This window comes from Panthera pardus, unplaced genomic scaffold, assembly GCF_024362965.1.
Source record: "Panthera pardus isolate Hobbes unplaced genomic scaffold, ASM2436296v1 HiC_scaffold_6, whole genome shotgun sequence".
NCBI lineage: Eukaryota > Metazoa > Chordata > Mammalia > Carnivora > Felidae > Panthera > Panthera pardus.
Genome location: NW_026526991.1, coordinates 81645129 through 81666638, shown reverse-complemented (window position 1 = coordinate 81666638; position 21510 = coordinate 81645129). Strand labels below are relative to the sequence as shown.

Below are 21510 nucleotides of genomic sequence, written 5' to 3'. Positions count from 1 at the left end.
TCTCTCTCAAAACTAAATAAACATAAAAAAAGAAATATGACAAATATTTCACAGTATTTCACTCACAAATATGACAAGGAGCTATAATGCTTACAAATGATGAACAGAAAAAGATTCCTCCCCTGCTTACTTAGTTTGAATGAGAATGTCTGCATTGCCTGGGCTCAACATAAATTTACAGATGAGTTCTTGAGTTACAGGTATAGCAGTAGTATTAGACACACACAGATCTGATAAATAATCCAAAAATCTGGCAAAAGAAAAAAAAATAAGTTGAACAGTAAGAAAACACATTTCATAAAATATCACAATAAAAATATGCTTGGGGATATAATGAAAATAACTTTTTCTATCTATTTTTAATATTACCTCCATGCCACATTTTTTAATGTGTTGCTTATCTATTGCATCATTAGAAACAAACTAAACATCCAATTATTTGTGTTTAATACAAAGCTTGTTTCAAAAAAGGATGTAAGTTTGCTTCTATTTATTTGGTGATAGTCATCCCAGAGCACTGTGACTTATTACATTTAGAAAATCATTTATCTGCCCTAAAATGGACTATCCAAGGATTGGATAACAAAACAAAAGCAGATGAAAGCTAATTCTGTAATGAGTAAAATAGGAATACAGCATACAGTTAATGAAAGTGAGAATGGCCTAGTTGAGTCAAAGCCCCATTTCTACCTTTTAACATTTATTTGCTGCACTACTTAGTAAAGAAAGCTGTCAATGTGCTTGATGTTTCTGCATTCACTTCTCCCACATAAAGCAGCATGGATCAATAGAAACTGAGTTGGATGTAATACCCCAATAGTGACAAATATTACTATATTTTAAATATGTAATAGTAATATAATATTTCTCACTATTGGGGTATTCTTGGGCAAGTTAGGATGTAGGCTTCTATTTTCTCATCTCTCAAATGTGGCTGACCATAGATAAAGAGCAAACCTCACGGGATTGTGTGAGGACTTACATAAGACAATGTACACGAATACATTTTGAAAAACTATAAGTACTATACAAACATAAGTGATGAGAATGAAAGTCATTTATATTTAACTGTGTCTATAAAAGGTTTCCATCTCCTACGAGGTAATAAGTCTGTGATACATGATTATTATAACAGCAAGCTCAACATAATTTTGTCCATGAAAGCTAATGGTGTGAAACAACTCCAACTTTTACCACATTCTAAAAATAAAGCAAAAACTCTTTTCCAAAAAGCAAAAATAAAGCACTGTCCCCACTAGTAAAGAACACTGCATGAACCACTTCAAACCTTGGCTCGCGATTTCTCCTGAGTAAACTGACAAATGTTTCTATTTCTTTTGCTGTGATATGTTTCTCTAGTAGTTTTCTGTTGTTGTGCAACAAAGCTGTGATGGTATCTTCTGCCAAAATATCATAGCCAATCTGGGACTGCATGACACAGAAATTCTTAGCAATATATTCCTGCAAAGAAGAAAGACTGTCAGAATGTACTGCAGCCAGCTTAGGAATAACAGGTTCTATTAGAGTCAGCAACATGGATTAATGTATTCATAACAGAAAACTCACTCAAATGTATTGTCAAAAGAGAAACAATAATCCCTCAGTAAATATGGCTTTTTGAGAAAGGAAATAAAAACATATGAACATATGCCTGACTTAAATTGTAACAGAAAATTATATACCAAAAATGTTTAACACGGGTGCTTACGTTCTGAAAGTAGAAGTGGGAAAAACAAACATAAGCCTAGTTAAAATAACAATTTCTTATGACGTGGTAACTAAAGGTTTTACCAGCCTAACAGAGGCCTTTCTTCTACCTCACAAAAAGTCATAACTGACTGTATCAAATAATAGAAAGAAAATGACTCTCTGATACTTTGTTTATGAGGCATGAGATCTATACTGTTACATGAAGACGCCAGGCAGACTTGCGGTGATTTCTTTTTTTGCACACATGCCAATTTGTTAAATCTTCTCTTTAAAACAGTGATGAAATTCTATACCATTTTTTATCTTAAAAAGCTACGAAGCAAGATAATATGATTAATCAGTCACTTTATTGACCAGATCATTCATCCAATAAATATTTCTTGGAAGCCTACTATATTCTAGGCTATTTGAGAGATTAGGCATATGGTGGTAAACAAGATAGATGAGTTCTCATGGAGCTTATATCCCAGTGTGCAAAAAGGCAGTAAATGAGCCAATAAATATGATCCTTTTAAATGTTAATAAGTGAAAGAAAATAGAGGCATGGGGAAAGGTGACAACCTCAGATGGGGTAGACGCTGAAGAAATGATATTTGAGCTGGGATGGAAAAGATGGGAGTGATAAAAAGGAGACAATCATGGGGAGAGAAGCCATCTAGGCAGTAGAACCATGCTCTTTATGTTCTATAAACAAAGGTGGCCATGGTAGCTACAGACTAGTAACTATGGAGAAAGCTAGAGCTGAAGTTGGAGAGGTTGGTCCTTGAGATCCCTGGTAAAGGACAAAAATGTTACTCTAAGAGCAGGAAAAGGCCATTGGGAGTTTCAATCATGCATTATTTAATCTGCTTCTCATTCTTCACACTGACTCTCCTATATTCCAAGCCGCCATTGCTCATGTCCCACATTCTGGGTACAAGTAAGAATCCCACACAACCATAGATAGACCCAGTAAGTTTAACTAACTCCTTCCACAATCCAAAGTTCTCACTTCCAATTTCTTGGGGATTCTCCTTGGGGATGTACCTCTGGTTCTATGATGGGAAAATTTATTGATTAGAAAGTGGGGTGTGGTTTTTTTTTTTTTTGGCTTAGGTAAAATTTACAGGAACCTATCTATTCCTTGAAAATGATACATGTTGGACAAATCTAATTATATTCTAGGCAGCAATTTTGTGGCCTTTCAAAATGATAGCTTCATATTGGGTAGCCAGTTAAGTAAAGTAAATGTTCTGTTGGTATATCATTTTAAAGACATGTATTGATTTATACACTTTTATGACTGTTGTAATCATGCTCTAGTATAAGGCAAACCTCCAAGATGTTTGATAAATAGATCAAGATGTTGATAAAACAGATCAATTTAGAGGTTGTCACCATATTCTATAAATAATAATAAACAGACACTCAACATTAAAGACTTGGGTTAACACTAAGTCACAAAAGAGCTCTCTATTAAGACTCTATACAATATAGAGTAGGATAAAGGAAAATAAGATAATTATGCAAAAATTAGAAAGTATTTCTACCTGTATTTTAAAATTATGTTCTAAAAACATCAGAAAGCTGCTCTATGCTTAATAAAAGCATTTTTAATTCAAAAGAAATGAGAAAAAATCTTATGCATCTATCACTGAGACTGAATTGGAGCATGCATGAGAACATGAGGGAAAATAAAATCTAACCCTCAGTAAATGCTGGACATTTATTCTTTTGTCACCTCAATGAACTACATCTTGGGGAGACATCCCAAAAGAGAAAAAGAGTGTCCCCCCACAGTCATATGCTCTAAAGAAACCCAGAAAGTAGGTCACCAAAAGTGAATAAACATTTACCTGGAGAAGTGATACACCTGGGTAGGGTACTAAGAACAAAGAAGAGGAATAATTATAGGCGTAGAATATGTGTGTGTGTGTGTGTGTGTGTGTGTGTGTGTGTGTGTGTGTGTGTGGTTTCCACTTATCAGGCGGATGAGTGTTTTCAGAGGAGAAATTGCACATACCTCAGCACACTAGGCATGAGTCTTCAGCTAAGACTAACAGGAGTGAGATAAAATTTGTGTGCCAGACGAAGAAAGGACATCAGTTAAGATATGCCACCCAGGGGGGCGCCTGGGTGGCTCGGTCGGTTAAGTGTCCGACTTCGGCTCAGGTCATAATCTCGTGGTTCACGGGTTCGAGCCCCGCATCGGGCTCTGTGCTGATGACTCGGAGCCTGGAGCCTGCTTCCGATTCTGTGTCTCCCTCTCTCTCTGACCCTCCCCCCATTCATGCTCTGTCTCTCTCTGTCTCAAAAATAAATGTTAAAAAATTAAAAAAAAAAAAAAAAAAGATATGCCACCCAGGGAATCTACTGGGGACTATCTGAACAACCAAAGCCAAGGAGATCTGACAATGAAGCATAGGGCAGTACTATAGAAAGAAGGTCCCTGAGACCTTTCCAAAGGCTAAGCACAGTCAAGATTGGTGTATATTGTGGACCTATGGGACTCAGAGCATCAGATAAACTCTGTAAACCTGGTGATTTTTCAGTAAATGCCGTCTCTCTAACACAACACAGCACCTGCATGTGGAGTGGCGGCCTACCTAGCAAAGTAGATATTTCCAGATGCAAGAAGAGAAAGGAGGCCAGGTAGAATACACTGAACAACCTCTAAGCCCCCATCTCCACTCCAGATCTTCACAGAATAACATGATCCCTAATACTGAGTAGCTTCTGGGACATAGACTCTCTGAGTGCTGAAGATCCATCATTTAATGTTCTGGAACTTAATTTTTTTTTCCACCAAAATAGGAAGGACTCTACCTACTTTATCTTGCCATCTTAAAGGAATGCAGTGACGCTGGGGAAAATAAATCTGATGGCAGTATTTCCAATTGGAAAGAAGGCTGTTTATAACTGGGATTATATTCAAAAGTATTTAAGGATTTGTTTATATTATCCCCTCCCTCACTCTTTTGCTCTTTGCCATATTACTTATCTTCTAACTAGTTTGTTTTACGTATTCTTTTTAGACTTCTTCTCAAACTTGAAATAGAATTTCAAACCCAATGTATTTTAACATTTTTTATAAAGCAAATTCTTTGTTCTCACCAAGAAAGTTTCAAACTACTAAGAGGCCATAGTGTGATGACTAAGAGCCTAGGTTTGAATACTGGCTCCAGTCATAACACTATATAATCTTTGGTAACTTATTTAACCTCCATGTAGCCTCAGTTCCTCATCTTAACTCAGTATCACCTGAGTTAAGTTGTGAAAAGTGCTTAGAACTGAGCCTGGTAAGTAAACACTCAATAAATACCACTGACTATTCCCAAGTAACCGCTACCTTCTAGGCCTGACATCCTGGGCCTACGTGGCTCAGTCTGACCTGCCTTACCAGCCCTCTCACAAACTAAACTAATCAGTTTTCTCTCAAACTGGCTAAGAGAAACATGGGATGCTAATTTATAAAATAATGATTTTAAACAATTTTATATTACACAAATGTATATGATTAAACACATTGCAAAAAATTTTGTATTTTTAAGATAAAAATGATACTTGGGGCACTTGGGTGGCTCATTCAGTTAAGTGTCAGACTCTTGATTCCAGTTCAGGTCATGATCTCACAGTTCATGAGTTTGAGCCCCGTGTAGGGCTCTGTGCTGATGGCACGGAGCCTGGGATGCTCTCTCTTCTTCTTTCTCTGTCCCTTCCCCACACACGCTCTCTCTCAAAAATAATAAACACTTTTTTTAAGATAAAAATGACACTTTAATTTCATTTGCCATTGGTAACTTGCCATTGGCAATAGTCCAGGTTTCCTGTTCTCCATAGTTAGAACCATCGTAGGACGAAAGTGCCCTTGCTAGCATCCATCATTCTCTCTTCATAGACTCTTCTTCACTAAAAGCCTGTTCCGATACAGTTTAGGAAAATGATTGTCATCCTCCTCAAATGCTTCCTTCTCCAAACACCCTTCCTGGGCTCCCCTCTCCTGAATTCCCATGCCATCTTTTCTCTCTCATGTCCCCACTTTGCCTCTCCCTCATGTTTCAGACATACATACCATATCTTCACCACCAGACACAGAACTCTTTGGCCTACACATGATGATCCAGAACCTCACATGTCAACAACTGTCAAGAAATGTCTCCCACCTCTTTACATAACACATCCAGCATGTCTCCTGCCTAGCAAAAGCTAATGCCATGCCCAAAGACTTCAGGTACCTTCCCCCAAAGGTTCTAACTGTACACGGAAGAATAAAAACGTCATCACAAAAATACTCACAGGTCATTTTTTTGTGTGGCCAACACAAAACATTTCATTCCAGAGCAGAAATTCCCATTCCTATGTTATGTAGTTTAGAACAGTAACCAAAGACCCTTGCCCATACTTGAAATGTTAAATAGAGGCAAAGACGCAAGCCACCTCTGACCTGATTTTTCCTGTAGTCCTGCTGCGAATGTCTGAGCACGCGGTAACACAGCCTCAGCATGTACTTATAAGGAGCGTATCTTTGGTCCCCCAGATCTTCAAGTCTCAACATTGAGCCTTCTCCTGCTTTCTCCTTAAAGGGTGCTTTAAGAATCCCAAATACCTATCAGGGGGAGAAAAAAAACAAAAAACAACCATCTATTCTGATGAATGGAGGTTCATGTTTTACAAATAAGCACAATGAGTCAAAACCACTTTTGCAATATTTGAGCAGAATTAATGTAAAGGAAAAAAAGGACTTAGAATACAGAAACAACACATTAAGAGAAGAAAAAAATACCATGAAAAGGATTCCTTAAATTGACAAAGAACATTTAAATAAAACACTTAATTCTGTTTAGAAATTATATTTTATAAAATAAGAAATAGAAAGATGTTGGGATGTACCAAGTTACATGAACATATTCAAGTAAACTAAAATATAGTTCAATTTCTATGGCTTTACAATTACTTCTATTGTGTTCTATAACTTTCTAAAATCAAAATAATATAAAGAAAACATTTACTTTTCATCTGAAATTGACATCAGAATTTTAGTTCCGAATATTACTTCTAAACCTCTTTCCAAAAGAGTTTATCTATTGTTCCTGGTACATTAAGATGTCACCAAAGCATGGATATATCAGTATTTCAACAAATAAGGCACTTCATGGGCAACTGGTGATGACCAGTGACCAGCATTATAACAAAGGATAGCAGCTGGGAAATATTTAATAAACATTAAGGAATATAACTCTTTTACGCAGCAGGACAGCAGGTAAGGTCACCTAGGGATGAGCTGGTAGTATGAGTAAATTATGAAAGAGCACCTACACAAGGGCATGAGCATTAATATAAGAAAGCAAAATGGAAAGGAATCATCTTTTGTAGTTCATAAAATATAATACAAATTAAAGTTACCTCAATAATTTTATATTCACTAAACTTTGAATTTTCTATTTAAAATACTGAAATAAACAGGGCTCCTGGGTGACTTAGTCAGTTTTTGTCTGACTTCGGCTCAGGTTATGACCTTATGGTTCATGAGTTCGAGCCCCACGTTGGGCTCTGTGCTGACAGCTCAGAGCCCAGAGCCTGTGTCTTCACAGGCTCTTCAAATTCTGTGTCTCCCTCTCTCTTTGTCCCTCCCCTGCTCATGCTCTGTCTCTCTCTCTCTCAAAAATAAATAAACATTTAAAAAAAATTTAAAGACTGAAATAAACTACTAGACATGTTGGTTGACGTAATATTAATAAATTATTCAAAGTCCTAAAAGTCCTTGAAATCAAATGTTTTATACAAAAGAATGCTAATGTCAGAAAAGCCTTTGTCTCATTATATTTGCAACCTTTATTTTCTTTGAGAGAAATGTTGATTTTACATTTTTAGACAATCAGCTATAGAATATTAATTGGCAATGTGTCTACTGTTTTCCTTTCCCAACTCCACAAGAACATGTATATTAATAACATGTTTTCTAATTTTTTAAATATCTTCCTTGAGTTCACAATTAATGCAGGAGCCCATTACTTTATACAGCAATTAACTGAATTGAAAGAAACACATAAAGGTAGGTATGCCCATATATGCATATTATCAGGAAGTGAATTAATTTACTGGTGTGTTATAAAACAATTTCAGAAGGACACAGTATAGGAGTAGATCTAGACTGCCAGGGGAAAAAAAAACTAGAATATTATACAGAGCATTTGTGAGCTGATGAGTAGACTTCCCTACTTTCTTAAGGAAGAGAGGGACAGAAGCAGAAAGCAGATAGAGATAGCATTTCCAAAGTTATCCTGTAGATTCTACCTAGAAGATTATCCCTGCACATTTTCTGGAGATAGTCTGACACTGTAGGTTTTCTGAGAGGTCTGCAGAAGGATGTCTGTAGGATGGCCATGGTGATCCCTGCCTCCTGAAATCCACAGTCTTATGCAATCCTGTCTCCTTGACTATGGGCTGGATTTACTGACTCACATCAGATTCAGTTATAAAAAAGGCTGTGACTTCTATCTGGGTATGCTCTCTTGTTCTCTCTTGGATCCCTCATTTCTAAGGAAAGCAAGATGCTATGGAGAGGTCGGTGTCTACAGAGAGGCCTGTGTGAGTGAGCTGGGAAGTGAAATCCTGTCCCATTCAAGCCTGAGATGACTGCAGCCCAAGCCAGCACCTTGACTGTGGTCTTGTGAAAGACCCTGAGCAAGAACCACCCACCCAAGCCACTCCCAGATTCCTAATCCACAGAAACTGTGAGACTACTATCTGTTATTTTCAGCCACAAAGTCTTGGGGTAATTTGTCACACAGTAATAGACAACTAACACGAGGACTTTCCTGATGCTATAATTCAAAACAATTCAATGTGCAAATTTACTACATGAAAACATTCACCTGTGCCAGTATGTTTTGTTCCCTCATTAACTTTTGACGTTCTCGGTTTGGCTTAATGATAACAACATCCAAAACTTCTTGTCCGTTATTAAGTACATCAGCCACAAAGAAGATGAGGTCTTCTAATAATTTGGTTACAAACCTACCATAAAGTGAAAAAGAAACTTTACTCAAATTTTGGAAAATATTTTTTAATAAGTACTGAGGACTGAAACACTGGAACATTGAGAACATTTTATAATAAAAATTCTTTAATCAACAATATATCTAATTCAGTTAACATTTACCTAAATCTTTATGAAGAGCATGCCTTCTCCAGCTCCTCCAGCCCCCACTCCTGCTTCCAGTTCTAATCAAGTATTTGCAAAGACAATTATGACATAAAGCCACATGAGCCCAAACAGAAGATAAGTTGATAGGCTAAAACCACCAGATCATTTTCTAGAACTGACTAGCAAAGAAGAGCATTTCTGCTTAAGGGAGAACGGCTCAATTTCTAAATTTCTAAATTCAAATCCTTTTTCTACTATTGACTCAAACTACATTTCCAATCTTCACCATACTTCTGCATTTCCAATGAACAGAATAGGAAACACTTAAATGATGTATGAACAGAGTCAGAGCAAGCAATCAGATGTTTTAAACTGTTCTGAAACTATTACCTGATCTATAAAAATCACGGCACTCTAAAATCATATATTAACGTGCACCTTTAACTCTACATTTTGGTTATTATTTTAACTATTACTTGAACTTCAGTGGCATTCAGAACCTAATATGTTTTAAAAACCCTTCCTCCCTTAGCTTTCTTCTTCCTCCTTCCTCTGCCCGTTCTTCGTCATTTTCTACATGAATTTTTAAATTTGTTTTAATTTTTGAAAAATTTTGTCCAGCAAATATATATACATATATATTATCCATACACATGAGCATATTCATTCACTATTATTAGCATGCCCAATCATGATCATATCAATAAGAAAACTATAGTATAAGAGATCAACAATTCCAAAAAAGTATAGAATGTATTTAGTTAAGAAGCATTTTGATCCTATCTCCAGATTTACCTCCTGAAAGAGAATGTACTTTCATAGAGTCAAATGAACATACCCAGAATCCAGAATTTAGCCACCTACAGGCAAATTTCAGCATACTTCCTAAATCATAAATTCCACTCCAAAATTTCAGGGATTCTATGCTTTCTTGGTGTACCTATGTTAAATTTGAACCCACACTGTTTCTTTTTTAAAATGTGCCTGATAAGATTCACTCACATAAGCTCTGAGGACAATCAGAGAAATGTAAGATATGATTCATGTGCATTGAAATGTGGTGTTAATTTCTTTTGAAAAGCATAAATATATGTATTTTCTTTTTCAAATTATTAATATTCTTTTCCTCCTCTGTTTCAGATTAAGTGTATTCAGATGTTTAGATATCTAAGAAAGCACAAGTTTGGGACAACTACAAATCATTCTGTTTTAAAGTCTTCCAGGTGGCCTGAATTGGTGACAATTAATGGAATGATGATGAAGACAATTAAGTCTTAATTGAAAATCATTATACATTAACCCTGCTTGCACAGCGTGACAACTCTGATGATGGGGCAATGGAAGGCAAGAAAACCAGTCTTCTCTTCTGACCTCAAAACTGTTGAAACTCTTTTTCTCCCTTTTCACCTCCAGCACCCCATCTGTGGTAAGCAATTGGGTTTTCTCAGGTTAGATCAAACTCCAATTCTTTTTTTTTTAATTTTTTTGAATGTTTACTTATTTTTGAGAGAGAGAGACAGAGATAGAGCATGAGTGGGGGAGGGGCCAAGAGAGATGGAGACACAGAATCCAAAGCAGGCTCCAGGCTCTGAGCTGTCAGCACAGAGCCCAACACAGGGCTCGACTTCACGAGCCGTGAGATAATGACCTGAGCCAAAGTCGGATGCTCAACCGACTAAGCCACCCAGGCGCCCCATCAAACTCCAATTCTTTACTGAGAAGTGGTTTGGTCCTACTAATTCACCCCATTTTATTAATTTGCTTATACTAAAAACTTTCTGTGTGGCTTTGTCATATGCAGCAACAATAAATAAGATATAGTTTTTAAAAGACATACCTAAAAAAACAAAACATTTTGTGGATTAGGAACAAACTAAGAGAGACACAGCGATAAGCAAGGATAATGCTCAATCCCTGCAAGATAACTGGGACTGGAAGCACAGAGCAGGAAACTAAGTTCAAGATCTGAAAGCAGGTATTAAAGTAGGAATTTTCCACCTCTGAAGAGAACCTTAAAACTTGGGTGGCCCCTTTTCAGCTCTGGCTGTGCAGTAGGAAACTCACAGAAAGACTGGACCTAGCCACCTGTGAGGTCAACAGCTGAAGCCTCAAATTACCATAGGACGGGGAACTCTGTTCTCAACCGTAAGACTGACAGAGGAGATCAGCAAAAGTAGAGAAAGGAAAAGCAAAAAACAGCCACTTAAGAAGAGCCTGCATATTCAAATTCCAAAGCACGTGAGGAAAATGGACATAAAGAAGGCCAGTCCCATCACATGTAAAAAATCAAGAGGTCGATTCATTACCAACAAAATGCAGGTAACAGAACAATTTCAAAATAACTTTTAAATAAGTCTTTTCAATCACCAAAGAGATAAAGAAAGATGGGGCGCCTGGGTGGCTCAGTCGGTTGTGCATCTGACTTCGGCTCAGGTCATGATCTCGCGGTCTGTGAGTTTGAGCCCCACGTCAGGCTCTATGCTGATAGCTGGGAGCCTGGAGCCTGCTTCAGATTCTGTGTCTCCCTCTCTCTCTGCCCTTCCCCCCATGTGCTCTGTCTCTCTCTGTCTCTCAAGAAAAAAATTATAATCATTTCAACAAAAATCTAATTCACAAAGGTAAACTATTCTATACACAAAGAAAAATTATTGATTTATAAGACAATATAAAAAATCAATGCAGAAAGCAGCACAGAGAGATATAAAAAGGCAAATGATAAAAGGAAAGTGAAAAGATAAAGAGGATGAATTAAGAGGATCCAACATGCATTTAATAGGAGTTCCAAAAGAGACAAGAGAGGGAAAAGGTAAAGAAGTAACATCTGAAAGAAAATACCAGAAAACTTTTCAGAATTAAAGAAAGATCTAAGTATACAGACTAAAAGCATACCTTAAATATCAGGTGGGAAAAACAAAAATAAAACTTCCTTGTGTAAAAAAATAATAATAATAATTAAACATAAATTCACAGACACAGAGAACAGATTGGTCGTGGCCAGAGGTGAAGGGTAGTGGGTGGGTGAGATGGGTGAAGGAAGTCAAAAGGTACAGACTTTCAGTTATAAAACAAATAAGCCCTGGGTGTGTAACGTACAGCATAGTGGTGACAGTTAATAATACTGTATTTGAAAGTTGCTGCGAGAGTAAATCCTTAAAGTTCTCAATACAAGAAAAAAAATGTTGTGACTCTGTATGGTGACAGATGTTAACTAGACTTATCGTGGTGACGATTTCACAATAAACACAAATATCAAATAGTTAGGTTGTAAACCCAAAACTAATATAATGTTGTACACCAACTCCACCTCAAGTTTTAAAAGTGTGTTAAAAAATTTCCTTGTAGGAGCACCTGGGTGGCTCAGTTGGTGAAGGGTCTGACTTTGGCTCAGGTCATGATCTCACGGTTCATGAGTGTGAGTGCCATGTCGGGCTCTCTGCTGACAGCTCAGAGCCTACAGCCTGCTTTGAAGACTGTGTCTCCCTCTCTCTGCCTTTCTTTCTTTCTCTCTCTGTCGCTCTCTCTCTCTCTCTGTCTCTCTCTGCCTCCCTCTGTCTCTCTCTCCCTCTCTCTCAAAAATAAAGAAACATTAATTTTTTTTCAATTTCCTTGTAAACACATCATAGTAAAACTTCAGGACATCAGAGACAAAGAAAAAGTTTAGAAAATTACCAAAAAGTAAAGGAAAAATGGCAAATAAGGTAACAATTCTATCAGCAAAAAACTTCTTAATGGCAACAAAATATGTCAGAAAATCATTACCTTATAACTTTACTAAAGGAAAATAACTGCCGAGCTAAAATTCTAACACATAAAGTAGCACGTAAGAGTGGAAGTAAAACAAAGATTTTTTCATATATTTAAAAACTGAGATTTATAACCCACAGACCCTATCCAAATGTTTTAAAGAATAAATTTCAGCAAAAAGAAAAGTGAGCCCAGAGAGAAGACATGAGAAGCAAGAAATAAAAGCGAGCTGAAGAAGTAAAAGATAACAAGAAATACAATTCACAGTAAAAATAATTTTTAGGAATTAAAACTTTTAATAAAAAAGGGGGTACATCATAATTTATATGACACATTTACTCCTTTGTAGATATCAACTATTAGAAAAAAAAATTTTAATGAAAAGGATGAACACAGAACTATGAATCTAGACAAATATTCCAAGAAAGATGAGAAGGAGAATATCAGTGCATAATTAAACCATTCTGAGGTACTTTACTCCCATGAGAAGAAGAAAGGTTTAATAACTTCAAATTTTATAAGAAAGAATATGCAGCTAAAATGTATGGCAAGAATAGTCATAATGCAATTGCTAGAGAACAGCAATAGGACCTAAAGCTTCTAAACCAGTAGAGGAAAAGAAAAAATGAGGAGAATTTACCAGCTTTATCAACCTAACAGAAAGAAGCAAGAGAGGGAACAGACAAAAAAAAAGCTACATCAAGAAAAAAAAGATAGAATAAACCCAAACATTTATTAAATGCGAAATAATTGAAAGATGATCAGATTCCATTTTTGTAATTATTTTTGCAGTCTTGAGGTCTTTTCTTTTTTTTTTTTTTTTTTTTTTTACACATATCATGCCACAGATTCACAGGGAATGGGTTCCATCAGTGCAGACTCTTCCCCATTGCTTCTCGCAAAGCGTGTCTTCTCTGGGTGGAGCAGCATGTGCTTCAGTTGAACCCAAGTATCTATCTCTTCCTCTTCCTTCTTAGTCTGATCATTTTCCTTCACACCCTTCAGGAAACTATCTCTGCTCTTTGAGTGCTTCATATGCTCAATAGGTACATTAATTCTCTTGGCAAGAATCTTGTCCTTAACTTGTTTGTTTACAACAACGTCAACAGCATGCTGGGTAACACTGTAGACTCTTCCAGTTTTGCCATGGTAACATCTGTGGGGTGTTCTTTTTTAAACAGAGCCAATTCCCCTGATGTCTACACTATCATCTTTCTTGCCGATTCTCATATATGTGGCTGAAGGAAGCACTCCAGGTTTCTAAGAGACCTGAGAGCACACAGCCATGCCTCAACTCTTTCCCTTTGTGTTGGTCTTTTTGGCGAAATACCGGAAGATGAAGGCTCCAGACAAAAGGGATCAGATTAGGTGAGGAGTTAAGACGGTGGAGTAGTAGGGGGACCCTATGCTTGTCTCATGCCTCGAACATAGCTAGATAAATACCAAATCATTCTGAGCAGCCAAGAAAGTGATCTGAGGACTGAGAGAACAAACTGCACAAGTAGAGGGAGAAAAGAAAGAGATCAGATTAGATTTTTAAAATCTAGCTCTCAAAAAAATAAATAAAATAAAATAAAATAAAATAAAATAAAATAAAATAAAATAAAATAAAATCTAGCTCTCTGCCGCTCACAAGACACATCACTAAAACAAAATGACCAGGAAATCTGAAATAAATTGATACTCAAAAAGAAGCACCAGAGAAACACTAACCAAAAGGCAGCCAGTGTGGCGACTTTACTATCAGGCAAGTAAAAGTTAAGGAAAAATGATGTTGCTAAGGAAGATGTTAACTTTGAATGACAAAGGTATCTGATCTGAAACAAAGAAACAAACAAAAACCCAAGGATATCTGATCCGGTGATCCCATGTGGGATGACCACTATTCTAGATACTGAGCTTCCATCCTGGGGACTCGGAACCAACCTCAAACCAGTAAACAGAGTGAAGACGCGGCCGTAGTCTGTGCTGTTCACTACCACATTATCAGTGCATGTGCATGCTGCCTGGCCCAGGGCCAGGCATATACCAGGAGCTCAATAAACATGAATTAATTACATCTCCAAACTGTAAATGCTGCTGAGGAACCCCACATCTTTTTCTGTACCCTCAAAACTAACACATGGTGCAGAAATTCTGGTTTACGATTACATGCGTCAATAACTGAAAAGCAGTTAACCCCGCCTCCACTTTCCCTCCTCTCCCACCCCCACCATGTCCCCAAGACTCTCTATTTTGTTGGTGCAACTATGCACAATAAGATCAGAAACTCCACTGAAAACTATCGGAGATTGAGGATCCTGGGGCATAACACAGGAGCTTGTGCCTCCAGAGCCCATTCCTGGGGCAAGTAAAGGGGAAGCCATGAGAGAGAATTCAAACAACACAGGCATTTTGAGCTAGATCTGCAATATTCTAACACCTCCCCTTTGACCTTGTATCATTCTTTCTGGTTTTGAGTAAGAGAAGATCTAATAATAACTTCATTCTCCAGAGAGAAAAAAAGTCAGAGTTGTGAGGGTATTTTCAGATAGAATTTTATATTGAATTCTAAAACAGAGAAAATAATATAAAAACACTCAACTATGCCAAGAAGTTCCATTGTATTGACAGGCAGCTTTGAGTGAATTGTGATAGGAGATGACTTTTCTAAAATTACTAAATCAAGATCAATAATTGCAACTTCACATTTCTCAAGCATATTTCTCTTTGCTCTGATGTTTCTCACTGTAAAACAGTGGGGAAAGAAGCAGGAACAATAAAAATGCACGATCCCTCATCCCTGGTCAGTCCTGGTCATCCCAGTCCTGAGAGCTCCATATGAATGCCTGCGAAATTGGTAAAAAGCTTTCTCTTGTTCAAATGTAAAGGTGTGCAGCAGATCATCAAGGTGGGGGATATATAAAAAAGGCTTGTGTTCTGGAGCACTGAAAACACAGAGACTTGAAAAACGCACACGACTGGGGGCATTTGGGTGGTTCAGTCGGTTGAACCTCCAACTTCAGCTCAGGTCATGATCCCAGAGTTCGTGACTTCCAGCCCCACATCAGGCTTGCGGCTCTCAGTGCAGAGCCTACTTTGGATCTTCTGCCCACCCCCCATGTCCCTCCCCCACTCTCCCTCTATCTCACAGAAATAAATAAAACATTTTAAAAAATTCAAAAACAAAACCACACATGATCGAATCCCCCACTTACATAAAATGAGAATAATGTCCATCTCAGGACTGTTTGAAGGAGTACATAAAATATGTTTACAGTACCAACACAAAATAGGAATGATATCATTGAGAGCTATCAGGATCATTCTCTTTCTCAACCATTTCCAGAACCAGAGCTGAAGAATCGAGGATCCAGTTTCTCTGCGGGAGTTGTAAGGGCAGAGTGCTGCACCCTGCAGATTATGTCCTGGCATATTTATTTCATGGTACCTGAACAGACGAACGTGTCTTGCATAAATAAGATAGAAAAACATAAAACTTCTTTTAGGACTTTTAGAACTCTTAAATCCAAATATTAAATGAAGCCCAACAAAAGTATTACGAGTTTTTTATGAAATATTTAAAAGGAAAGATCAGCAAGCAAAAAAACAACTCCAAGCAGGGCGCCTGGGTGGCTCAGTCGGTTGAGCATCCGACTTTAGCTCAGGTCATGATCTCACAGTCCATGAGTTCAAGCCCCGCGTCGGGCTCTGTGCTGACAGCTCAGAGCCTGGAGCCTGTTTCGGATTCTGTGTCTCCCTCTCTCTCTGACCCTCCCCCGTTCATGCTCTATCTCTGTCTCAAAAATAAATAAACGTTAAAAACATTTTTTTCAATAAATAAATACCTCCAAGCCCAGCTAAAATGGAAAAAAGTGAATATTCAACCAGATTTTAAAGTCCCCATTTTCATTCGCTCACCATGATCCACTCATTCAGAAGCAGGTGTGCCGCTAGGGAGACCATTCTAAATATCCCCTTAGAGCCATTCATTCACTTGAGGCTTACCACAAGAGTTGATAACTGACTCTTGATGACTTAAGAGCCATTTAACAAAATTACTAACCTCCTTTCATTCTGAGTTATTGTACCATTTTCCAGCTTTTTAACTGTGGTTGCCAGCACTTTATTTGCATCATTGGCAAAGTCTAAGTCTCGGACCTCAGACAGCGGGACAGACACAATGGCAAATGCTTCTTTATCTTCTTTTGTTTGGCAGGTTCCAATCTGCAATGTGTTTTTTACACTAAGATTAGTTGTTTTTTAAAATCTGCAATATTTTTCTGGTACTAACACATCTTAATATTGTTTAAGAAATATAAGACAGGGGCGTCTGGGTAGCTCAGTCGGTTAAGCGTCTGACTCCTGATTTCCTCTCAGGTCATGACCTCAAGGTCATGAGATAGAGCCCTGCATGGGGCTCCATGCTGAGCGTGGAGCCTGCCTGGGATACTCTCTCCCTCTCCCTCTTCCACTCTCACCCCCCTCTCTAAAACAAATAAATACTTAAAAAAAAGAAGTACAAGACAGGAATAGATCATCCAAATACAATAATTCCCACTTGCATCATCCACTATGAAAGACTGAAGGGACACACAGATTTTCCATGCCCATTCCTGCCTTGTTCCCAAAGCCCACTAGAAACACATCCTTGCACACTTGTCCTTTGCTTCAGTGTCAACAGAATAGAGAGAATGTACTCCTGGAATCTTCTCCCCTTTCTACATGCTGCTCCCACGCTTTTGGTATCTGTGCTAGCATCCTCCTGAATCACAGCCCCACTGCAGCCAAGCCACTTAGTTCAGCTACCTAAGCAACTGGCAAAATGAATACTTGAGGAAATGGCTTATAATAATCTCTAATATTGGTAAGGACACATTGTAAGGGACATGTCAATCACCCCTGATCCTAATCATACAACATTTGTCTAAAAATTAAACAGTTCTCATAGGGTGCCTGGGTGACTCAGTCGGGTAAGCACCCAACTGTTGGCTTCAGCTCAGGTCACGATCTCACGGCTTTGTGGGTTCCAGCCCCGCATTGGGCTCTGGGCTGGCAGCACGGAGCCTCCTTGGGATTCTCTCTCTCTCTCTCTCTCTCTCTCTCCTCTCTCTCTCTCTCTGCCCCTCCCCTGCTCACATTGTCTCTGTCTCTCTCAAAATAAATAAACTTCAAAAGCATCAAACAATTCTCAAAAACATTTACCTTTAACATAACAGGCCTCTCTTCATCTGTGTCTATGGGGATACTGGTACTTGTTACCCACGTGTTGGTACATAAATGCCTTAACCGAACGTATGAGTTCCTAAAAGCAAAATAATACAAAAAACAGATGATTAAAAATTAGCACACTTATATATTAACATATTTAACAGTTTCATACATGATATGAATATATTAAAGACTAGTTGACTCAAGTATAGGTCAGTCTGGTTTAAGGAAAAAGTTCTGAACCAAAGACTACTTCAAAACGTGTGGTATTATTACCTAGACCAGTGGTTCTCAAAGTGTGGTCCCTGGACCAGTGGTAACAGCATCACCTGGGCACTTGTTAGAAATACAAATTCTGAGGCTTTCATCCCAGTTCACTGAATCAGAAACTCCAAACGTAGGGCCAACAATGAATATTTTAGCTGCCTCTCCAGGCAATGCTGATTTGAGAACCACTGACTGAGTGGCCATGTCAGTTAACACAGCTGTCTGATCGTAGTTTCTGTAGCGTAATCATTTGCGTGCAAAAGTATTCTTTCAGTGAGAGACTCTCATTATGATTTTGGGGGCAACTGTTCTTGTAGAACTTGGTCAAAGTTGACAAGTAGATTTCTTCTTTTAACCTTCATCTTTTCTGTTAGGGTGGGTCAGTTGTTAGCTTGCAAAAGGGAAAACACCAGCATGTTAGTGCCCTTCTGTATCCCCATACCTCTTCCATCGCATCTCTAACAACATGTTTACTTTTGAAAATAAATATGAAAAAAGTAAAGAAAAAAAGTTGTGGTTTATATGTGCAATGGAATACTACTTGGTAATGAGAAAGAATGAAATGTTGCCATTTATAGCAACATGGATGGAACCGGAGGGTATTATGCTGAGTGAAATAAATCATACAGAGAAAGACAGATACCATATGTTTTCACTCATATGTGGATCTTGGGAAACTTAACAGAAGACCATGGGGGAGGGGAAGGAAAGGGAAAAAAAAGTTAGAGAGGGAGGAAGGCAAACCATAAGAGATTCTTAAGGACTGAGAACAAACTGAGGGTTGATGAGGGTTGGGGGAGAGGGAAAAGTGGGTGATGGGCATGGAGGAGGGCACTTGGGATTAGCACTGGGTGTTGTATGGAAACCAATTTGACTATAAATTATATTTAAAAATAATAATTGAAAAAATACAGTAGTGGCCTTAGGAAGAAAAAAAAAGTATATACAGCCAATCTTCATTATTTATGGATTCTGCACTTATGAATTCAGCTATTCCCTAAAATGTATTTGTAACCCCAAAACCAATAGTCAGGGCACTTTTGCAATCATTCTTGGACATGAACAGAATGGCAAAAAATTTGAGTCCCCACTGTGCACATTTCCAGTGAGGCTGAACAAGGCAACATTCTGCCATCTCGTTTCTGCTCCGACTATAAATAAGCATCCTTTTCATGATCTATCCAGTCCCATGTTTTTCCAGATTTCTGTGCTTTTTGTTGATGAGTCTGCTGTTTAAAACAGCCTCAGGCATAGTGCTGCAGTGCTGTCCAGTGTTCCTAAGGACAAGACTGTGATGTGCCTTATGGAGAAAATACTTATGTTAGATAAGCTTCATTCAAGCATGATACGGTGCTGATGACTGTTAGTTTAACGTTAATGATTCAACAATAGATAAAAAAAAAAAATAAGGTGTCTTTAAACAAAAATACACACAGCACAAGATTACGTGTTATTGACTGATGAAAATATTGTGACCAGAGGCTCATAGGAACCTAAACCTTCATGTCTTCTAGGAGCAATGGCTCGGTATTTGCTATTTCAGTGTACTGGGAAAAAAAACAGAACCAACTGTGTATGAACTGTGAGGGAATACTGAGAAAGGACAGCTAGAACTTGATCCAACTCAAACATTATCATCTTAGTGACCTTTAATTATTATCATTTCTTTAACAAATATGTATAAAATACCTGCTAAAACAAAAGCATTGTGATAAGTTCTCTGCCTCCAAGCTGCTGAGAGTTAAGTAGGAAATATAAGACATAAATAAATCCTACAACAGGAGGCAAAAAGCATTAAGACCAATAAGACCCAAATAAAATGCCAAGGGGCTCCAGGAAAGAGAGAGGCTCAATCAGCATCATGACTTTGTTCATTCATAAAGGCAGGTGCAATAGAGACTGATTTTCAAAACTGTAAAATAGCACAGGGGCTCCTGGATAGCTGAATTGGTTAAGTGTCCTACTTCAACTCAGGTCATGATCTCACAGTCTGTGGGTTCAAGCCCCGCATCTGGCTCTGTGCTGACAGCTCAGAGCCTGGAGCCTGCTTTGATATCTGTGTCTCCCTCCCTCTCTGCTCCTCCCTTGCTTGTGTTCTTTCTCTCTCTCTCTCTCTCTCTCTCTCTCTCTCTCTCTTTCTCTCAAAATATGAATAAACATTTAAAAAAAGAATACTTAAAAAAAAGAAGGTAAGACATTCTCTTACCTTATGTTCTGGCTACCTCATTACCAATTCCACTTCCCCATCCCTCTCGCACTTAGGTCCCAAATGTCCTAAATTAGAGAGGCCATTTCTGAACACTAATACCTAATACAACTCTGCAGTTTTTTTTCAAAGCAGTTTTATTACCTGCTCCGGTATTTTATGTTTATTTTTCTATTGTCTCTATTCCTCATTTGAAATTAAGTATAGAACCAGTTTGTTCACTGTTCACTTCCCAGTGTCAAGGGCAATGTCTGTTAAGTTCAGTAAAGGTTTGTTGACTGAATGACTAAAGAAATGAACACATGGATGAATGAATGAATGGATGAATGAATGAAATCTGAAATTTGACATAATAGAAATAAATGATATAAGGATTAATAGAAATTCCCCTAGATTATTTTTCATGTTAGAAAGCAAAGGCCATACCAGTAATAAGAATAAATAATCGTCATGAATTTTTCACAGTTTCTTCGGTCCTGCACATTTTAATTATTTATGAGAATAAAACAAACTATGTTAATCTCCTCACAAGAGAAGCATGGTTTTTACACACTAGTTCACTTATGCTTACTCCACTGATATCACAAAAGTTCCATTAACGTTGTATTTTCATTCCTTACCTCCCACTACAATCACTCAAAGAAATGTTATTATTTAGCCGTACACATATAATTGTTTTTACCTTGGGACCAGGCAGTCAGCTCTCTGAAGAGTTGTGGCATCCAGTTCAAAGAGGGATGCAATATCGTTTCCATGGGGTACTGAGACTAAAGTGTACATGATCTTTTCCCCTGCCTGGCGTTTCTTCTTTGAAGTTGGAAGATCTCCATCTCTCTGTTGAAGAGGCACAAAGTTACCTACTTTTGTCAGGTTTCTTCCTAAACTCTTCAATGAATCAGAAGGTGGGATTTAAATGTGAACAGCGTCTCTTCTTTGGATTATAGAGATGTCTGTTTTACATCATCCAAAAAGGGCAAGTGAAGCCTCATAATCTTAGAGGTAATTATTACCAAGTGATAAGTCACACATTCATGAGAGAAGGCCTGATCTGGGCAAATAACCAACGCACTAACAGTCGTAAGAGTTGTGCTCCCTTACCTTGTCTTAAACCTAGTTACAGAGTAGTTTTAACCATTCCACATTTAAGGCGAACAGACAAGACATAGTATGTTGAATCATCCAGATTTCAAAAACTAAAGAGTCAACATGGTAGTGTTTCAAAGTTCCTGACTAATTTCCAAAACATAACTGGGACATTATCCTGAAG

At 37.8% G+C, this 21510-nt stretch overlaps 1 protein-coding gene across 6 annotated transcripts in view; it reads right to left on the bottom strand.

Moving 5' to 3' along the window:
• ITPR2 (inositol 1,4,5-trisphosphate receptor type 2) overlaps positions 1 to 21510 on the bottom strand; it is a 488958-nt gene that overhangs the window by 332073 nt on the left and 135375 nt on the right. For all 6 annotated transcript variants that reach the window (XR_008419706.1, XM_019452273.2, XM_053895795.1 and 3 more), the window contains 7 exons: positions 20926 to 21077; positions 17765 to 17864; positions 16626 to 16786; positions 8565 to 8706; positions 6134 to 6295; positions 1289 to 1461; positions 131 to 250 (listed from right to left, as the gene is read on the bottom strand). Coding sequence is in view for 5 of the 6 variants with exons in the window: in XM_019452273.2 (XP_019307818.1) it covers positions 131 to 250; positions 1289 to 1461; positions 6134 to 6295; positions 8565 to 8706; positions 16626 to 16786; positions 17765 to 17864; positions 20926 to 21077 (1010 nt within the window). In the remaining variant the exon portion in view is untranslated. The remainder of the gene's footprint in view (positions 1 to 130; positions 251 to 1288; positions 1462 to 6133; positions 6296 to 8564; positions 8707 to 16625; positions 16787 to 17764; positions 17865 to 20925; positions 21078 to 21510) is intronic.